The sequence below is a fragment of the Xiphophorus maculatus genome, chromosome 6 (genome assembly GCF_002775205.1).
Source record: "Xiphophorus maculatus strain JP 163 A chromosome 6, X_maculatus-5.0-male, whole genome shotgun sequence".
NCBI classification, from domain to species: Eukaryota; Metazoa; Chordata; class Actinopteri; order Cyprinodontiformes; family Poeciliidae; genus Xiphophorus; species Xiphophorus maculatus.
In genome coordinates this window covers 19,182,796-19,204,328 of record NC_036448.1, presented here as the reverse complement: position 1 = coordinate 19,204,328, position 21,533 = coordinate 19,182,796, and the positions used below count along the sequence as shown (strand labels likewise).

At 45.0% G+C, this 21,533-nt stretch overlaps 1 protein-coding gene across 4 annotated transcripts in view; it reads left to right on the top strand.

Moving 5' to 3' along the window:
• The window catches only part of LOC102228807 (phosphatidate phosphatase LPIN2-like), an 84,784-nt gene extending 64,027 nt beyond the window's left edge, over nucleotides 1–20,757 (top strand). For all 4 annotated transcript variants that reach the window (XM_023335898.1, XM_023335897.1, XM_023335896.1 and 1 more), the window contains exons 19-20: nucleotides 17,487–17,590; nucleotides 18,171–20,757. In XM_023335898.1, coding sequence (XP_023191666.1) covers nucleotides 17,487–17,590; nucleotides 18,171–18,315 — 249 coding nt within the window. In that variant the 3' untranslated portion in view covers nucleotides 18,316–20,757. The remainder of the gene's footprint in view (nucleotides 1–17,486; nucleotides 17,591–18,170) is intronic.
• Nucleotides 20,758–21,533: the final 776 nt, after the last annotated feature.

Sequence of the window (21,533 nt, the reverse complement as noted above, 5' to 3'; positions counted from 1 at the left end):
GGTGGCCTAATTTTTCTATAGCGACCCCTAGAGTATTTTAAATGAACAGCCCCAAGCCATGCTTAAACCTAGAATTACGAAACTTGGTACACATGTGTATCTTGTCGGGACGTACAAAAAAGTCTCTTAGAGCCATGCTCTAAACCCAACAGGAAGTCGGCCATTTTGTATTGAAGGTCCATTCTGGACCTCGAGTTGACGTTTACAGCCTTTGCATTGATCGAACTCCTCCTAGGGATTTCGATTGATCGGCTCAAACTCGGTCAGTCTGATCATAAGGCATGTCTGATTTAAAGTTCTCAAATTGGTGACTGTATGAGCTTGCTGAAGGGGGGTTACCAGGGGTCAAAGTTCACCTACTCGCCATGAAACACGAAACTCTTATATTTCCTATACAAAAACACATAGAGGGACCAAACTTTCTGGGATTGATCGTTATGGGGTTACCTAAAATACCCTGTGGTGAAATTATTTTTTTACGTAGGCCACGCCCCTGAGCACAGGAAGTGTCATGTTTTACTGTGAACGGTCGTTATCTTAGCCCTTTGACTAATCAACATGAAACTGTGTCCAGAGACAGAAGACATGTTGGTGTGTTGTGGATTCCAACCCCGACCGGCTGCGATGATGAGCAGGTGGGCGTGGCGGCGTTGCGAACGCCATCGAATTTCGTTTGGCTCTGAATTCCACAGTTTCGGGGTGAGCTGCTCCAAACTCACTAGGATGGATCCTTATCCATCCCCGAACAGGAATCCATAGCGAAATTTGGTGGGCGTGGCCTAATTTCTCTACATCTCCCCCTGGAATATTTTAAAAATCAGCCCCAAGCCATGCTTTATCCTAGAATTACGAAACTTGGTACACATGTGTATCTTGTCAGGACGTACAAAAAAGTCTCTTGGAGCCATGCTCTAAACCCAACAGGAAGTCGGCCATTTTAGATTGAAGTTCATTTGACCTCGATTTTGACATTTAGAGCCTTCGTATTTGATCGAATTCCTCCTAGGGATTTCGATTGATCGGCTTCAAACTCGGTCAGTCTGATCATAAGGCATGTCTGATTTAAAGTTATCAATATGGTGAGTTTTGGAGCATGTTGAAGTGGGGTTAGCAGGGCTCAAAGTTCCCCTGTGATCGACTGTGTAATATGTAATTACAAAGGGGATCCTTTATCATTCCGTAGTGCAATGCTGCCCTCTGGTGTCGAATTACTGAAATTACTGAAATAGTTTCATTATTTCAGTAATTCGACACCAGAGGGCAGCATTGCCCTACGGAATGAAAGTTCAATGTTGTAATGTAGGAAAAAATTAAAAATTTGTAATTCTACTGTGAACGGTCGATAGCTTCTGCACCAAACTTTGCACGAGTGACCCTGGCGGGACACTGACGACCCTATGTCATCATATTATGACGTCATCTAAGCCCCGCCCCCTCAGAACCGGAAGTGCCGTTTTTTTCCTTGGAAAGCTCTGTTTATGGCTCTCTTGACCTAATCAAGGTGATTCGGATGATAAACTCTGTCAATGCTCGCTGCTGGCTGAACCGTGTGGGCGTGGCCAAATGGCGAATATCAGTCCCTCGCCATATGCATACGTTTGGCTCTAATTCACGCATGGATCATCCGATTGGCACCAAACTGGATATGTATGATCTTTGTTCACCTCTAAAGAGCCCGACGGGTTTGAGATGTAATTTGACTCCACTGCGCCCCCTAAGGTAATACATCGGCCGTATCTCCTCGACGCATGGACCGATCTGCACCAGATTTTTTGACAGTCGTCGGGGAGCGCCGCCGAACGCATTCACGCGTGTCGCCCGGTGGACGGGCGGAGAAAATGCGCGACAGCTACTGCGGCGGCTAGCGGGCGGCGGTGCTAGAAACTGCGGCGGAGCTTCTGCGGTGGGGAGTTGGCTGCGGCTCTGGAAAACGCGCGAGAGCTTCTGCGGTGGCCGGAACCCCCGCGGTGGCCAATAGGCCGGAGCGGCGCTTGCTGCGAGGGCCGCCCGAGGCTGCTTGCAGCTTTAATTAGGCCCGAGCAGCAAAGCGCTGCGAAGGCCTATTGTATCTGTACTGTTTATTATTATTTTTCTTCCCTACAAATGAATTGCCCTTTTGGGGGCTTTATCATATTCAAAAACTCACCAAACTTGGCGGACGCATACAGCGACGCTCAAATTTACGTATTTTAAGGTCGCCGCAAAAATCGCAAAAAAAATTGCTCAACGGCGGCAACTAGCAATTTTCAACAGACCCATTGCTATTCACTTACTTCATCGTAGAGACTTGAAATTCGGTACAGTTGTAGAGCTCACTAAGACGCTCAGAATTTACAAGTAATGTCATAGTGCAAGTATCACAGGAAGTCGGCCATTTTGTATTGAAGGTCCATTTTTTACCTCGAGTTTGACGTTTACAGCCTTCGCATTTGATCGAACTCCTCCTAGGGATTTCGATTGATCGGCTTCAAACTCGGTCAGTCTGATCATAAGGCATGTCTGATTTAAAGTTATCAAATTGGTGAGTTTTGGAGCATGTTGAAGGGGGGTTACCAGGGGTCAAAGTTCACCTACACGCCATGAAACAAAAACCTCTTATATTTCCTATACAAAAACACATAGAGGGACCAAACTTTCAGTGATTGATCGACATCAGGTGTCCTAAAATACCCTGCAGTGAAATTTTTTTTTTATGTAGGCCACGCCCCCTGAGAGCAGGAAGTGTAATGTTTTACTGTGAACGGTCGCTATCTTAGCCCTTTGACCTAATCAACATGAAACTGTGTCCAGAGACAGAAGACATGTTGGTGTGTTGTGGATTCCAACCCCGACCGGCTGCGATGAAGCAGGTGGGCGTGGCGGCGTTGCGAACGCCATCGAATTTCGTTTGGCTCTGAATTCCACAGTTTCGGGGTGAGCTGCTCCAAACTCACTAGGATGGATCCTTATCCATCCCCGAACAGGAATCCATAGCGATATTTGGTGGGCGTGGCCTAATTTTTCTATAGCGACCCCTAGAGTATTTTAAATGAACAGCCCCAAGCCATGCTTAAACCTAGAATTACGAAACTTGGTACACATGTGTATCTTGTCGGGACGTACAAAAAAGTCTCTTAGAGCCATGCTCTAAACCCAACAGGAAGTCGGCCATTTTGTATTGAAGGTCCATTCTGGACCTCGAGTTTGACGTTTACAGCCTTTGCATTTGATCGAACTCCTCCTAGGGATTTCGATTGATCGGCTTCAAACTCGGTCAGTCTGATCATAAGGCATGTCTGATTTAAAGTTATCAAATTGGTGACTGTATGAGCTTGCTGAAGGGGGGTTACCAGGGGTCAAAGTTCACCTACTCGCCATGAAACACGAAACTCTTATATTTCCTATACAAAAACACATAGAGGGACCAAACTTTCTGGGATTGATCGTTATGGGGTTACCTAAAATACCCTGTGGTGAAATTATTTTTTTACGTAGGCCACGCCCCCTGAGCACAGGAAGTGTCATGTTTTACTGTGAACGGTCGTTATCTTAGCCCTTTGACCTAATCAACATGAAACTGTGTCCAGAGACAGAAGACATGTTGGTGTGTTGTGGATTCCAACCCCGACCGGCTGCGATGAAGCAGGTGGGCGTGGCGGCGTTGCGAACGCCATCGAATTTCGTTTGGCTCTGAATTCCACAGTTTCGGGGTGAGCTGCTCCAAACTCACTAGGATGGATCCTTATCCATCCCCGAACAGGAATCCATAGCGAAATTTGGTGGGCGTGGCCTAATTTCTCTACATCTCCCCCTGGAATATTTTAAAAAATCAGCCCCAAGCCATGCTTTATCCTAGAATTACGAAACTTGGTACACATGTGTATCTTGTCAGGACGTACAAAAAAGTCTCTTGGAGCCATGCTCTAAACCCAACAGGAAGTCGGCCATTTTAGATTGAAGTTCATTTGACCTCGATTTTGACATTTAGAGCCTTCGTATTTGATCGAATTCCTCCTAGGGATTTCGATTGATCGGCTTCAAACTCGGTCAGTCTGATCATAAGGCATGTCTGATTTAAAGTTATCAATATGGTGAGTTTTGGAGCATGTTGAAGTGGGGTTAGCAGGGCTCAAAGTTCCCCTGTGATCGACTGTGTAATATGTAATTACAAAGGGGATCCTTTATCATTCCGTAGTGCAATGCTGCCCTCTGGTGTCGAATTACTGAAATTACTGAAATAGTTTCATTATTTCAGTAATTCGACACCAGAGGGCAGCATTGCCCTACGGAATGAAAGTTCAATGTTGTAATGTAGGAAAAAATTAAAAATTTGTAATTCTACTGTGAACGGTCGATAGCTTCTGCACCAAACTTTGCACGAGTGACCCTGGCGGGACACTGACGACCCTATGTCATCATATTATGACGTCATCTAAGCCCCGCCCCCTCAGAACCGGAAGTGCCGTTTTTTTCCTTGGAAAGCTCTGTTTATGGCTCTCTTGACCTAATCAAGGTGATTCGGATGATAAACTCTGTCAATGCTCGCTGCTGGCTGAACCGTGTGGGCGTGGCCAAATGGCGAATATCAGTCCCTCGCCATATGCATACGTTTGGCTCTAATTCACGCATGGATCATCCGATTGGCACCAAACTGGATATGTATGATCTTTGTTCACCTCTAAAGAGCCCGACGGGTTTGAGATGTAATTTGACTCCACTGCGCCCCCTAAGGTAATACATCGGCCGTATCTCCTCGACGCATGGACCGATCTGCACCAGATTTTTTGACAGTCGTCGGGGAGCGCCGCCGAACGCATTCACGCGTGTCGCCCGGTGGACGGGCGGAGAAAATGCGCGACAGCTACTGCGGCGGCTAGCGGGCGGCGGTGCTAGAAACTGCGGCGGAGCTTCTGCGGTGGGGAGTTGGCTGCGGCTCTGGAAAACGCGCGAGAGCTTCTGCGGTGGCCGGAACCCCCGCGGTGGCCAATAGGCCGGAGCGGCGCTTGCTGCGAGGGCCGCCCGAGGCTGCTTGCAGCTTTAATTAGGCCCGAGCAGCAAAGCGCTGCGAAGGCCTATTGTATCTGTACTGTTTCTTATTAGGCCCGAGCAGCAAAGCGCTGCGAAGGCCTATTGTTTCTGTACTGTTTCTTATTATTATTACGATTCTGCCCCCCTCTTCGTGTGCCTTTTTGGGGGCTTTATTATATTCAAAAACTCACCAAACTTGGCGGTCGCAACTAGAAAATTTAAAAATTTTGAATTTTAAGGTTGTCGCAAAAATCGCAAAAAAAATTGCAGAACGGCGGCAACTAGCAATTTTATGTTGACACAATGGTATGAACGTACTTCATCGTAGAGACATGAAATTTGGTACACCTGTAGAGCTCACCAAAAGACTCAGAACTTACATTTAATGTTATAAGCCAACTATCACAGAAAGTCGGCCATTTTGTCTTGAACGTCCATTTTTTACCTCGATTTTGACGTTTACAGCCTTCGTATTTGATCGAACTCCTCCTAGGGATTTCGATTGATCGACTTCAAACTCGGTCAGTCTGATCATAAGGCATGTTTGATTTAAAGTTATCAAATTGGTGAGTTTTGGAGCATGTTGAAGGGGGGTTAGCAGGGGTCAAAGTTCACCTACTCGCCATGAAACACGAAACTCTTATATTTCCTATACAAAAACACATAGAGGGACCAAACTTTCAGTGATTGATCGTCATCGGGTGCCCTACAATACCCTATGGTCAAATGATGACATCACTTAGGCCACGCCCCCTGAGAACAGGAAGTGTCATGTTTTACTGTGAACGGTCGCTATCTTAGCCCTTTGACCTAATCAACATGAAACTGGGTCCAGAGACAGAAGACATGTTGGTGTGTTGAGGATTCCAACCCTGACCGGCTTTGACATAGCAGGTGGGCGTGGCGGCGTGGCGAAGTGACCTGTAACGCCGTTGCCATACGTTTGGCTCTGAATTCCACAATTTCGGGCCCAGCTGCTCCAAACTCACTAGGATGGATCCTTATCCACTCACCGACAGGAATTCATAACAAAATTTGGTGGGCGTGGCCTAATTTCTCTATAGCGACCCCTAGAGTATTTTAAATGAACAGCCCCAAGCCATGCTTAAACCTAGAATTACGAAACTTGGTACACATGTGTATCTTGTCGGGACGTACAAAAAAGTCTCTTAGAGCCATGCTCTAAACCCAACAGGAAGTCGGCCATTTTAGATTGAATTTCATTTGACCTCGATTTTGACGTTTACAGCATTCGTATTTGATCGAACTCCTCCTAGGGATTTCGATTGATCGGCTTCAAACTCGGTCAGTCTGATCATAAGGCATGTCTGATTTAAAGTTATCAAATTGGTGACTGTATGAGCTTGCTGAAGGGGGGTTACCAGGGGTCAAAGTTCACCTACTCGCCATGAAACACGAAACTCTTATATATCCTGCACAGAAACTCACAGAGACACCAAATTTTCAGTTATTGATCAACAATAGGTGTCCTAAAATACCCTGTGGTGAAATTATGACATCGCTTAGGCCACGCCCCCTGAGAACAGGAAGTGTCATGTTTTACTGTGAACGGTCGCTATCTTAGCCCTTTGACCTAATCAACATGAAACTGTGTCCAGAGACAGAAGACATGTTGGTGTGTTGTGGATTCAAGCCCTGACCGGCTGCGATGAAGCAGCTGGGTGTGGCGGCGTGGCGAAGTGACCTGTAACGCCGATGCCATACGTTTGCTTCTAGATTCCACATGTTTCGACCGAGCTGCACCAAACTTGGCCTCAGTGATGCTGTTGTGATGCCTGACAATGCTATGTCATCATATTATGACGTCATCTAAGCCCCGCCCCCTCAGAATGAATTAGAGAGATCTTCTGTGTAATTACATAATAAACAGTACATGTTCGTCGTTTGTAGGGCAATGCTGCCCTCTGCTGGCCACTGAAATAGTTTCATTATTTCAGTAATTCGACACCAGAGGGCAGCATTGCCCTGCAGATGAAATTCTTCGATTTTGTAATACACAGGAAAAAATGAAAAATTGGTATTTCTAACACAAAAACTCACAGAGACTCCAAACTTTCAGTGATTGATCGTCATCAGGTGGCCTACAATACCATATGGTCAAATGATGACATCACGTAGGCCACGCCCCCTGAGAACAGGAAGTGTCATGTTTTACTGTGAACGGTCGCTCTCTTAGCCCTTTGACCTAATCAACATGAACCTGTGTCCAGAGACAGAAGACATGTTGGTGTGTTGAGGTTTCCAACCCTGACCGGCTTTGAGATAGCAGCTGGGCGTGGCGGCGTGGCGAAGTGACCTGTAACGCCGATGCCATACTTTTGCTTCTAGATTCCACATGTTTCGACCGAGCTGCACCAAACTTGGCTTGAGTGATGCTGGTGTGATGTCTGAAAATTCTATGTCATCAGATTATGACGTCATCTAAGCCCCGCCCCCTCGGAACCGGAAGTGCCGTTTTTTTCCTTGGAAAGCTCTGTTTATGGCTCTCTTGACCTAATCAAGGTGATTCTGTGTTGGATGACAGATAGGAAGTTGGTCTCGCTTGCTTTAAAGTGCCAAGAGTTTTCAATGGCGGCAACGCCGTTCGTATACGTTTGCCTCTACATTCCACATATTTTGACCGAGCTGCATCAAACTTGGCCTGAGTGATCCTGGAGGCTTGCCCGTCGATCCTACGTCATCACATTATGACGTCATCTAAGCCCCGCCCCCTCGGAACCGGAAGTGCCGTTTTGTTCCTTGGAAAGCTCCGTTTATGGCTCTCTTGACCTAATCAAGATGATTCGGATGATGAGCTCTGTCATTGCTCGCTGCGGGCTGAACCGTGTGGGCGTGGCCAAATGGCGAATATCAGTCCCTCGCCATATTCATACGTTTGGCTCTAATTCAAGCATGGATCATCCGATTGGCTCCAAACTGGATATGTATGACCTTTGTTCACCTCTAAAGAGCCCAACGGGATTGAGATGTAATTTGGCTCCACTGCGCCCCCTAAGTTAATACATCGGCTGTATCTCCTCGACGCATCGACCGATCTGCACCAGATTTTTTGACAGTCGTCGGGGAGCGCCGCCGAACGCATTCACGCGTGTCGCCCGGTGGACGGGCGTGGAAAATGCGCGACAGCTTCTGCGGCGGCTAGCGGGCGGCGGTGCTGGAAACTGCGGCAGAGCTTCTGCGGTGGGGAGTTAGCTGCGGCTCTGGAAATCATGCGAGAGCTTCTGCGGTGGCTGGAACCCCCGCGGTGGCCAATAGGCCGGAGCGGCGCTTGCTGCGAGGGCCGCCCGAGGCTGCTTGCAGCTTTAATTATTATTACGATTCTGCCCCCCTAAAGAGGAGCCTTTTTGGGGGCTTTATCATATTCAAAAACTCACCAAACTTGGCGGTCGCGACTAGAAAATTTAAAAATTTTGAATTTTAAGGTTGTCGCAAAAATCGCAAAAAAAATTGCTGAACGGCGGCAACTAGCAATTTTCTGTTGACACAATGGTATGAACGTACTTCATCGTAGAGACATGAAATTTGGTACACTTGTAGAGCTCACCAAAAGACTCAGAACTTACATTGAATGTTATAAGCCAACTATCACAGAAAGTCGGCCATTTTGTATTGAACGTCCATTTTTTACCTCGAGTTTGACGTTTACAGCCTTCGTATTTGATCGAACTCCTCCTAGGGATTTCGATTGATCGACTTCAAACTCGGTCAGTCTGATCATAAGGCATGTTTGATTTAAAGTTATCAAATTGGTGAGTTTTGGAGCATGCTGAAGGGGGGTTAGCAGGGGTCAAAGTTCACCTACTCGCCATGAAACACGAAACTCTTATATTTCCTATATAAAAACACATAGAGGGACCAAACTTTCACTGATTGATCGTCATCGGGTGTCCTAAAATACCCTGTGGTGAAATGATGACATCACTTAGGCCACGCCCCCTGAGAACAGGAAGTGTCATGTTTTACTGTGAACGGTCGCTATCTTAGCCCTTTGACCTCATCAACATGAAACTGTGTCCAGAGACAGAAGACATGTTGGTGTGTTGAGCATTCCAACCCCGACCGGCTTTGACATAGCAGGTGGGCGTGGCGGCGTGGCGAAGTGACCTGTAACGCTGTTGCCATACGTTTGGCTCTGAATTCCACAATTTCGGGCCCAGCTGCTCCAAACTCACTAGGATGGATCCTTATCCACCCACCGACAGGAATTCATAACAAAATTTGGTGGGCGTGGCCTAATTTATCTATAGCGCCCCCTAGAGTATTTTAAATGAACAGCCCCAAGCCATGCTTTAACCTAGAATTACGAAACTTGGTACATATGTGTATCTTGTCAGGACGTACAAAAAAGTCTATTAGAGCCATGGTCGAAACCCAACAGGAAGTCGGCCATTTTCTATTGAAGGTCCATTTTGGACCTCGAGTTTGACGTTTACAGCCTTCGTATTTGATCGAACTCCTCCTAGGGATTTCGATTGATCGGCTTCAAACTCGGTCAGTCTGATCATAAGGCATGTTTGATTTAAAGTTATCAAATTGGTGACTGTATGAGCTTGCTGAAGGGGGGTTACCAGGGGTCAAAGTTCACCTACTCGCCATGAAACACCAAACTCTTATATATCCTGCACAGAAACTCACAGAGACACCAAACGTTCAGTGATTGGCCGTCATCGGGTGTCCTAAAATACCCTGTGGTGAAATGATGACATCACTTAGGCCACGCCCCCTGAGAACAGGAAGTGTCATGTTTTACTGTGAACGGTCGCTATCTTAGCCCTTTGACCTAATCAACATGAAACTGTGTCCAGAGACAGAAGACATGTTGGTGTGTTGTGGATCCAAGCCCTGACCGGCTGCGATGAAGCAGCTGGGTGTGGCGGCGTGGCGAAGTGACCTGTAACGCCGATGCCATACGTTTGCTTCTAGATTCCACATGTTTCGACCGAGCTGCACCAAACTTGGCTTGAGTGATGCTGGTGTGATACCTGAAAATTCTATGTCATCAGATTATGACGTCATCTAAGCCCCGCCCCCTCAGAACAGGAAGTGCTATTTTTTTCCTTGGAAACTTTCATCTATGGCTCTCTTGACCTAATCAAGGTGATTCTGTGTTGGATGACAGATAGGAAGTTGGTCTCGCTTGCTTTAAAGTGCCAACAGTTTTCAATGGCGGCAACGCCGTTCGTATACGTTTGCCTCTACCTTCCACATATTTTGACCGAGCTGCATCAAACTTGGCCTGAGTGATCCTGGAGGCTTGCCCGTCAATCCTACGTCATCACATTATGACGTCATCTAAGCCCCGCCCCCTCGGAACCGGAAGTGCCGTTTTTTTCCTTGGAAAGCTCTGTTTATGGCTCTCTTGACCTAATCAAGATGATTTGGATGATAAACTCTGTCAATGCTCGCAGCTGGCTGAACCGTGTGGGCGTGGCCAAATGGCGAATATCAGTCCCTCGCCATATACATACGTTTGGTTCTAATTCACACATGGATCATCCGATTGGCGCCAAACTGGACATGTATGACCTTTGTTCACCTCTAAAGAGCCCGACGGGTTTGAGATGTAATTTGACTCCACTGCGCCCCCTAAGTTGATACATCGGCCGTATCTCCTCGACGCATCAACCGATCTGCACCAGATTTTTTGACAGTCGTCGGGGAGCGCCGCTGAACGCATTCACGCCTGTCGCCCGGTGGACGGGCGGGGAAAATGCGCGACAGCTTCTGCGGCGGCTGGCGGGCGGCGATGCTGGAATCTGCGGCAGAGCTTCCGCGGTGGGGAGCAGGCTGCGGCTCTGGAAAGCGCGCGAGAGCTTCTGCGGTGGCCGGAACCCCCGCGGTGGCCAATAGGCCGGAGCGGCGCTTGCTGCGAGGGCCGCCCGAGGCTGCTTGCAGCTTTAATTAGGCCCGAGCAGCAAAGCGCTGCGAAGGCCTATTGTATCTGTACTGTTTATTATTATTATTATTATTATTATTCTTCCCACCTCTTCGTGTGCCTTTTTGGGGGCTTTATCATATTCAAAAACTCACCAAACTTGGCGGTCGCGACTAGAAAAATTAAAAATTTTGAATTTTAAGGTTGTCGCAAAAATCGCAAAAAAAATTGCTCAACGGCGGCAACTAGCAATTTTCTGTTGACACAATGGTATGAACGTATTTCATCGTAGAGACATGAAATTTGGTACACTTGTAGAGCTCACCAAAAGACTCAGAACTTACATTTAATGTTATTAGCCAACTATCACAGGAAGTCGGCCATTTTGTCTTGAACGTCCATTTTTTTCCTCGATTTTGACGTTTACAGCCTTCGTATTTGATCGAACTCCTCCTAGGGATTTCGATTGATCGGCTTCAAACTTGGTCAGTCTGATCATAAGGCATGTTTGATTTAAAGTTATCAAATTGGTGAGTTTTGGAGTATGTTGAAGGGTGGTTAGCAGGGGTCAAAGTTCACCTACTCGCCATGAAACACGAAACTCTTATATTTCCTATACAAAAACACAGAGAGGGACCAAACTTTCAGAGATTGGTCGTCATCGGGTGTCCTAAAATACCCTGTGGTGAAATTATTTTTTTAAGTAGGCCACGCCCCCTGAGAACAGGAAGTGTCATGTTTTACTGTGAACGGTCGCTATCTTAGCCCTTTGACCTAATCAACATGAAACTGTGTCCAGAGACAGAAGACATGTTGGTGTGTTGAGTAATCCAACCCCGACCGGCTGCGATGAAGCAGGTGGGCGTGGCGGCGTTGCGAACGCTGTCGAATTTCGTTTGGCTCTGAATTCCACAATTTCGGGCCCAGCTGCTCCAAACTCACTAGGATGGATCCTTATCCACCCACCGACAGGAATTCATAACAAAATTTGGTGGGCGTGGCCTAATTTCTCTATAGCGACCCCTAGAGTATTTTAAATGAACAGCCCCAGGCCATGCTTTATCCTAGAATTACGAAACTTGGTACATATGTGTATCTTTTCAGGACGTACAAAAAAGTCTCTTGGAGCCATGCTCTAAACCCAACAGGAAGTCGGCCATGTTGTATTGAAGGTCCATTTTGGACCTCGAGTTTGACGTTTACAGCCTTCGTATTTGATCGAACTCCTCCTAGGGATTTCGATTGATCGGCTTCAAACTCGGTCAGTCTGATCATAAGGCATGTCTGATTTAAAGTTATCAAATTGGTGACTGTATGAGCTTGCTGAAGGGGGGTTAGCAGGGGTCAAAGTTCACCTACTCGCCATGAAACACGAAACTCTTATATTTCCTATACAAAAACACAGAGAGGGACCAAACTTTCATTGATTGATCGTCATCGGGTGTCCTAAAATACCCTGTGGTGAAATTATTTTTTTAAGTAGGCCACGCCCCCTGAGAACAGGAAGTGTCATGTTTTACTGTGAACGGTCGCTATCTTAGCCCTTTGACCTAATCAACATGAAACTGTGTCCAGAGACAGAAGACATGTTGGTGTGTTGAGTTATTCCAACCCCGACCGGCTGCGATGAAGCAGGTGGGCGTGGCGGCGTTGCGAACGCCGTCGAATTTCGTTTGGCTCTGAATTCCACAATTTCGGGCCCAGCTGCTTCAAACTCACTAGGATGGATCCTTGTACACCCACCGACAGGAATTCATAACAAAATTTGGTGGGCGTGGCCTAATTTCTCTATAGCGACCCCTAGAGTATTTTAAATGAACAGCCCCATGCCATGCTTTATCCTAGAATTACGAAACTTGGTACACATGTGTATCTTGTCGGGACGTACAAAAAAGTCTCTTAGAGCCATGCTCTAAACCCAACAGGAAGTCGGCCATTTTAGATTGAATTTCATTTGACCTCGATTTTGACTTTTACAGCCTTCGTATTTGATCGAACTCCTCCTAGGGATTTCGATTGATCGACTTCAAACTCGGTCAGTCTGATCATAAGGCATGTCTGATTCAAAGTTATCAATATGGTGACATTTGAACATGTGGAAGGGGGGTTAGCAAGGCTCAAAGTTCCCCTGTGATCGACTGTGTAATACAAAGGGCTTTGTCATGTGTAGGGCAATGCTGCCCTCTGGTGTCGAATAACTGAAATTACTGAAATAGTTTCATTATTTCAGTAATTCGACACCAGAGGGCAGCATTGCCCTACAGAGTTCAATTTTGTAATGTAGGAAAAAATTAAAAATTTGTAATTCTACTGTGAACGGTCGATAGCTTCTGCACCAAACTTTGCACGAGTGACCATGGCGGGATCCCTGACGACCCTATGTCATCATATTATGACGTCATCTAAGCCCCGCCCCCTCGGAACCGGAAGTGCCGTTTTTTTCCTTGGAAAGCTCCGTTTATGGCTCTCTTGACCTAATCAAGATGATTCGGATGATGAGGTCTGTCATTGCTCGCTTCTGGCTGAACCATGTGGTCGTGGCCAAACGGCGAATATCAGTCCCTCGCCATATTCATACGTTTGGCTCTAATTCACACATGGATCATCCGATTGGCTCCAAACTGGATATGTATGACCTTTGTTCACCTCTAAAGAGCCCAACGGGATTGAAATGTAATTTGGTCCACTGCGCCCCCTAAGTTAATACATCGGCCGTATCTCCTCGACGCATCGACCGATCTGCACCAGATTTTTCGACAGTCGTCGGGGAGCGCCGCCGAACGCATTCACGCGTGTCGCCCGGTGGCCGGGCGGGGAAAATGCGCGACAGCTACTGCGGCGGCTGGCGGGCGGCGGTGCTAGAAACTGCGGCGGAGCTTCTGCGGTGGGGAGTTGGCTGCGGCTCTGGAAAACGCGCGAGAGCTTCTGCGGTGGCCGGAACCCCCGCGGTGGCCAATAGGCCGGAGCGGCGCTTGCTGCGAGGGCCGCCCGAGGCTGCTTGCAGCTTTAATTATTATTCTTACCCCCTCTTCGTGCGCCTTTTTGGGGGCTTTATCATATTCAAAAACTCACCAAACTTGGCGGAAGCGACTAGGCGGTTTAAAAATTTTGAATTTTAAGGTCGCCGCAAAAATCGCAAAAAAAATTGCTCAACGGCGGCAACTAGCAATTTTCAACAGACCCATTGCTATTCACTTACTTCATCGTAGAGACTTGAAATTCGGTACAGTTGTAGAGCTCACTAAGACGCTCAGAATTTACAAGTAATGTCATAGTGCAAGTATCACAGGAAGTCGGCCATTTTGTATTGAAGGTCCATTTTTTACCTCGAGTTTGACGTTTACAGCCTTCGTATTTGATCGAACTCCTCCTAGGGATTTCGATTGATCGGCTTCAAACTCGGTCAGTCTGATCATAAGGCATGTCTGATTTAAAGTTATCAAATTGGTGAGTTTTGGAGCATGTTGAAGGGGGGTTACCAGGGGTCAAAGTTCACCTACACGCCATGAAACAAAAACCTCTTATATTTCAAAAACAAAAACACATAGAGGGACCAAACTTTCAGTGATTGATCGGCATCGGGTGTCCTATAATACCCTGCAGTGAAATTTTTTTTTTACGTAGGCCACGCCCCCTGAGAGCCGGAAGTGTAATGTTTTACTGTGAACGGTCGCTATCTTAGCCCTTTGACCTAATCAACATGAAACTGTGTCCAGAGACAGAAGACATGTTGGTGTGTTGTGGATTCCAACCCCGACCGGCTGCGATGAAGCAGGTGGGCGTGGCGGCGTTGCGAACGCCATCGAATTTCGTTTGGCTCTGAATTCCACAGTTTCGGGGAGAGCTGCTCCAAACTCACTAGGATGGATCCTTATACACCCGCCAACAGGAATCCATAGCGAAATTTGGTGGGCGTGGCCTAATTTCTCTACATCTCCCCCTAGAATATTTTAAAAAATCAGCCCCAAGCCATGCTTTATCCTAGAATTACGAAACTTGGTACACATGTGTATCTTGTCAGGACGTACAAAAAAGTCTCTTGGAGCCATGCTCTAAACCCAACAGGAAGTCGGCCATTTTGGATTGAAGGTCCATTTTGGACCTCGAGTTTGACGTTTACAGCCTTTGCATTTGATCGAACTCCTCCTAGGGATTTCGATCGATCGGCTTCAAACTCGGTCAGTCTGATCATAAGGCATGTCTGATTTAAAGTTATCAAATTGGTGACTGTATGAGCTTGCTGAAGGGGGGTTACCAGGGGTCAAAGTTCACCTACTCGCCATGAAACACGAAACTCTTATATTTCCTATACAAAAACACATAGAGGGACCAAACTTTCTGGGATTGATCGTTATGGGGTTACCTAAAATACCCTGTGGTGAAATTATTTTTTTACGTAGGCCACGCCCCCTGAGAACAGGAAGTGTCATGTTTTACTGTGGACGGTCGTTATCTTAGCCCTTTGACCTAATCAACATGAAACTGTGTCCAGAGACAGAAGACATGTTGGTGTGTTGTGGATTCCAACCCCGACCGGCTGCGATGAAGCAGGTGGGGGTGGCGGCGTTGCGAACGCCATCGAATTTCGTTTGGCTCTGAATTCCACAGTTTCGGGGTGAGCTGCTCCAAACTCACTAGGATGGATCCTTATCCATCCCCGAACAGGAATCCATAGCGAAATTTGGTGGGCGTGGCCTAATTTCTCTACATCTCCCCCTGGAATATTTTAAAAAATCAGCCCCAAGCCATGCTTTATCCTAGAATTACGAAACTTGGTACACATGTGTATCTTGTCAGGACGTACAAAAAAGTCTCTTGGAGCCATGCTCTAAACCCAACAGGAAGTCGGCCATTTTAGATTGAAGTTCATTTGACCTCGATTTTGACATTTAGAGCCTTCGTATTTGATCGAACTCCTCCTAGGGATTTCGATTGATCGGCTTCAAACTCGGTCAGTCTGATCATAAGGCATGTCTGATTTAAAGTTATCAATATGGTGAGTTTTGGAGCATGTTGAAGCGGGGTTAGCAGGGCTCAAAGTTCCCCTGTGATCGACTGTGTAATATGTAATTACAAAGGGGATCCTTTATCATTCCGTAGTGCAATGCTGCCCTCTGGTGTCGAATTACTGAAATTACTGAAATAGTTTCATTATTTCAGTAATTCGACACCAGAGGGCAGCATTGCACTACGGAAAGACAGAGTTCAATTTTGTAATGTAGGAAAAAATTAAAAATTTGTAATTCTACTGTGAACGGTCGATAGCTTCTGCACCAAACTTTGCACGAGTGACCCTGGCGGGACCCTGACGACCCTATGTCATCATATTGTGACGTCATCTAAGCCCCGCCCCCTCAGAACCGGAAGTGCCGTTTTTTTACTTGGAAAGCTCCGTTTATGGCTCTCTTGACCTAATCAAGGTGATTCGGATGATAAACTCTGTCAATGCTCGCTGCTGGCTGAACCGTGTGGGCGTGGCCAAATGGCGAATATCAGTCCCTCGCCATATGCATACGTTTGGCTCTAATTCACGCATGGATCATCCGATTGGCGTCAAACTGGATATGTATGACCTTTGTTCACCTCTAAAGAGCCCGACGGGTTTGAGATGTAATTTGACTCCACTGCGCCCCCTAAGTTAATACATGGGCTGTATCTCCTCGACGCATGGACCGATCTGCACCAGATTTTTTGACAGTCGTCGGGGAGCGCCGCCGAACGCATTCACGCGTGTCGCCCGGTGGACGGGCGGAGAAAATGCGCGACAGCTACTGCGGCGGCTAGCGGGCGGCGGTGCTAGAAACTGCGGCAGAGCTTCTGCGGTGGGGAGTTGGCTGCGGCTCTGGAAATCGTGCGAGAGCTTCTGCGGTGGCTGGAACCCCCGCGGTGGCCAATAGGCCGGAGCGGCGCTTGCTGCGAGGGCCGCCCGAGGCTGCTTGCAGCTTTAATTTTTTTTTTTTTTTTCCTTTTCTTTTTTTTATATTACAAGCTGTTGCACTCAAGGGTGTATTGCAATGTCAACATGACTCTTTGGCTATCAGTTAGCAGACACAAACAAGTGGAATCAGTACAGGGCTGAACCAGAGTTGAGGTCACTTGGTAAGTTTGAGTCTGTGTGACCTCATGTGGAAGGGAGGGAAGCATGGGCAGAGTATCATCCTCTTCTGTCTTCAGCTGTATAAACACATACACCCCATGAAGCAACCATAGAAACTTTGTTGCTCAGCACAGGAAAAAACTAAATTAAATAAACAAACACAAAAGCTGATCTATTCTAACAGCTGAAATATTTCCATCGAATGCTCTTAGAGGAACAAAAACAGGAAATATGTGATTAATGTTAGTGACATATCAGTGGGGATGTTTATGTGAGGTTATCGACGTTTCTCTCGTGTGGCTTTTATAGATGTTCTATATTGAGGTTATAATTTCACCCTATTTTTTAAAAGAGGGTGAAGAGACCCTTATGTGTATTTCCGTCCGCAGAACATGCACGCCCAAGACATTTAACACTTCATTTGGATTCGTTTCAATTCTAATTTTCAGCATATGCAGTAAGCCTCTTATCATTGTCTCCATTCAGGATGTTTTTGCCTATAAAGAGGTTGGCGTCCCGCTGTGTCGGATCTTCACAGTTAACCCCAAAGGGGAGCTGATCCAGGAGCAGACCAAGGGCAACAAGTCATCGTGAGTAAATTTAAAAAAAAAGAATGATCTGATTGATGCTGCAAATCACGGTCTCACAGGGACTTTTCTTCACTTCCTCACATTCAACATCAAAGCTCTAAACTTGCATCCTTAAGTAACCTCATGCTTGTAATTGTCTCAATTATTCTCCAGTTTGTCTAAAGATGCTTCTGTGGACACTTATTTTGTCGACATTTAGCTTAGTCTTTGTCTTGAAAAAACTACTGTGAACTCTGGCCAAGCTGAAAACTAAAGAGCAATTCTGCTGCTTCTGGTCCTATTTAAAGTAACAAAAGTTCAATTTTCCATTTGCTCACAGGTTAACCAAACAGAACCACCTGGATTCAAATTAAGTTGGTTTAAGAGCGACCACTACTCTCAATCATCAAATAAAAACATCTCTTACAATAAAATATAACTTTTCAAAACCTTGTTATACCTACATACAGTCATTACCTAAATGCATGTTGGGGGTCCTTTACTATTGGATAAATGTTGTACATCACTTCTTGTAAGCTGCTTTTCTATAAATATAATACGTCTGACTAAAATTCGCTAACACGCTTCTTTCCGTCCACAGCTACGGCAGACTTAGTGAGCTGGTGGAGCACGTTTTCCCTCTGCTGAGTAAGGAGCAGAACGAAGCCTTTGTGATGCCTGAATTTAGCTCCTTCTGTTATTGGAGACAGCCGCTACCAGAAATCAACCTCGATGAACCGCTCTAACGCTGCACACTCACCCAGCCATTCATCTATGTGGGACTAAACTTAAACACATGTGAAGTGGATCCAATAGCACTTAGGCACACACAGCTCTACGATTACCAGAGAAACAGGGTTAAGACTAAACTAAAACATAACTTGAAAACTGTATTTATTTTAACGAGTGGAGATTAACATCAGCTCAAACTTCACCACTGGAAAACGGACTAATCGCTTACTAATGCCAGGTCGCTCTACTTGACGACCGGCCTGTAGTTGAGTTGTGCAGGGATAGCAAGCTAAAATAAATATTTTTTTCAAACAAAATACTTTTAGTAGCTCAGAAGGCACTCAGTTTACTTTTCTTCATTTCATTTTACACATTTCTTAATTATACCGTGTGAGAGGAGTTTGGCACTAAGCAGGCGTAGTGTGACCTGACAAAAAAGTGAACAATGATTGTAATAGCTGGTTGGTGTTAGATTTCCCCAACCGTGATGCTCGAACTCATTAGTTTGCAGGAGCCTACTGTAGCAATGCTGCTTGAAGTAAAATTTTTCTGACACTCTTTAATTACATCGCACATTTCTGTTGGCTTCTTCTAAAGGTCATGAACTACATGCGCAGTGAGTTATGTTTGATATTGTTTGTAATCGAGGTAAAAACTCAGAGTATGCCAAGAATGTATGGATCCGCACTTAGTTGTGGCAAAAATGAAGCAGCTTCATGGTATATTGTCCAGCGGTTGTTGTAAAATGTTTGTTCTGTTGTACAAGCTATACAGACCAGATGTGTTCTGTTAACAGTCATTATTTAAAATTAATATATTAAGTTATTGATTTCTGTTGTAATTCCATTGCCTGTCAGGAAAAAAGTAATTTATCTCCAGTGCAATGAGAAAATGCTTAAAATGGTATTTTGTGTGGTTGGCCACAAATTCTTACGCGCTTAACCAGAGCTGCTCAGCTTTGTCCGATCTCTCTTCAGTCATGTCTCCCACAGCAAGCTGTTTATTTTATTTAATGGTGAAGCTCTCGACATGTAAGGCACATAAAGATTCCTAGCAAACCTCAAAGTCCACAGCTCAAGTATTAATACATGTAAATATAAGCGATGACGCTCAAGTTGCGACAGCGAAGATGGGCTGATCCGAAAGCAGCTTAAAAATTAGGGATTTCCGTTTGAAAGCTTCTTCTATGAAAGATTATAGGATGTTGGTGTGTGTGTGTGTGTGTGTGTGTGTGTCTACATGCATGTATGTGTGCTTACCTAATCACTGAGTGCTGCTGGTGGGGTGGCAGTGTTCTGCACTCCTTTATTCTCCCTCAGTGGCTTTTCCGAGACTTGTCCAATGCACTTTGTCTAAGCTGCAGACTTAAACACTTGCATCTAACCAACATGCACTTCATAGGAAGTAACCTAAAGTATGCCATTATTACAAAATCAAGAGTTCTAGTTTTATCTTTAACATCTATCAGTTTTATCTCAAATATAATGATTTGAAGAAGTGTTTAACAGTGGAGGGTTTTCTTGTTTTGCCAGTCAAAACTGAGAATGAAATCTTAAAACTAACATAAGGCTGTCATTCCGATCCCCCCTGTAGCTTCATTATGCTTGTGTAGTTGTGCATGTTTATTTGTATGACAGATAATATGAGAACCGATGGAGTTTCTTTGATGAGCAGAGGAAGAGACATTAGTTCTAGTTTGGACATAAACAGGAAATACTTGACTCTGTCCGGGAAGCTTTTTGAAGCTCTTCCTTGGCTTTATGTGTGATTTCGAAGAACATGATTTAATGACCAGGATCATATCTTTCTCCCGAGTACGACATAGGATGTGCTTTAGAGAACTGACGGAGTTGGAACAAATGGAACCAGATTACGTGGATGAAAAAAAAGAAAAAAAGCACAACGTAAAAGCTATAGCTACATCTAGTTTCTCTTAGTTCGAGTAATGTTGCTCTGATGTTTTGTGATATATGATGTGTGTTTTTTGATTCCTTAGCTTCTTCTCTACAAAGTTTGAAGTTAGATACGTTTATCTTAGAATTAACAAAAGGAATTTCATTCTTTCTATGAAAGTAAAGCATCTTGTGTGAAAGAATCACACTTCATCCTCTATGATTCCAGGATATATAATATAAAATGCTCATATTCACTGTGAAACAGGATCCGGTGTATATGCTAATCATCACATTTTTCTGTCTCGATGCCTTTTTTGTTCATGTCATTTCTTACAAATGTATATCATAATTTGTTTTGTTTGGATGTAATGCTTGCTCTTTGATTGTTTCTGACAAATATAAACACCTTATACGTATGCTGTGTTTGATTTGTATAGAGATGTGGTTTAAAGTATGTTTGAAGAAACAAATCTCTGGTGAGAAGAAGAAAAATACAGGCCTGATGAAATTAGCAATATGTGGCTTGTGGTCTTATTTGTATTAAATATCTAACTAAATCCATTTGTCTCTGAATTGCTTTTCATTTCAAGTCAATAAAACTTAAAACCAAAGGCTGCTGGAGTTGCTTTGACTTTTAGCCTGATACTTGATGCCATTTATAAAATGCATTAAAAATATATTTTAGCTCAACTCCCTTAGGTTGTTAAATATTTCACAAATTTTACTGAACATCAAATAGAAACAGTAAGCAGAACAGTTTTTAATTAAAACCAGAGTCTGACTTTTAGGGCTTAGCAGAAACTGAATTGATGTCTAGAAAGTTCTTGCCTTTGGAACATTTTCCAAATCTCAGGGGCGGGGGGGAGACTTTCATGCACACCCACTTTACGCAATATTCCCAGGGAGTATTTTTGCCTTCTAACCTCGTCTTTCTTAGAACATCTTCTGAAGGCGGCCAAGTTTGACATTTTAAAAGAATATGTTGCAATCTCTCTATCTTAATGTTATTTACAATACATTTGTTAATCATCTGCAGTTTCTTTCTTGGTATCTTGTACACAGTAGGGAAAAAAGGAAGCTCTTATTTTTGTGTTGGAATACCCACCAAAAGTATTCACTCCTAAACTTTTCTCATTGTGACACTTTATGTTCAGGATCTCTCTAGGAACAACACAAGTAGAGAATAATTGTAGAGTGGATTTTTTTTGTTGAAAATCAAAAACCCTTTTATAGAACCTCTTTTTGTTGCAACACAGTGAACCCCCTAGACCACAGGTGTCAAACTCCAGTCCTCGAGGGCCGCTGTCCTACAGCTTTTAGATGTGCCACAGGTACAA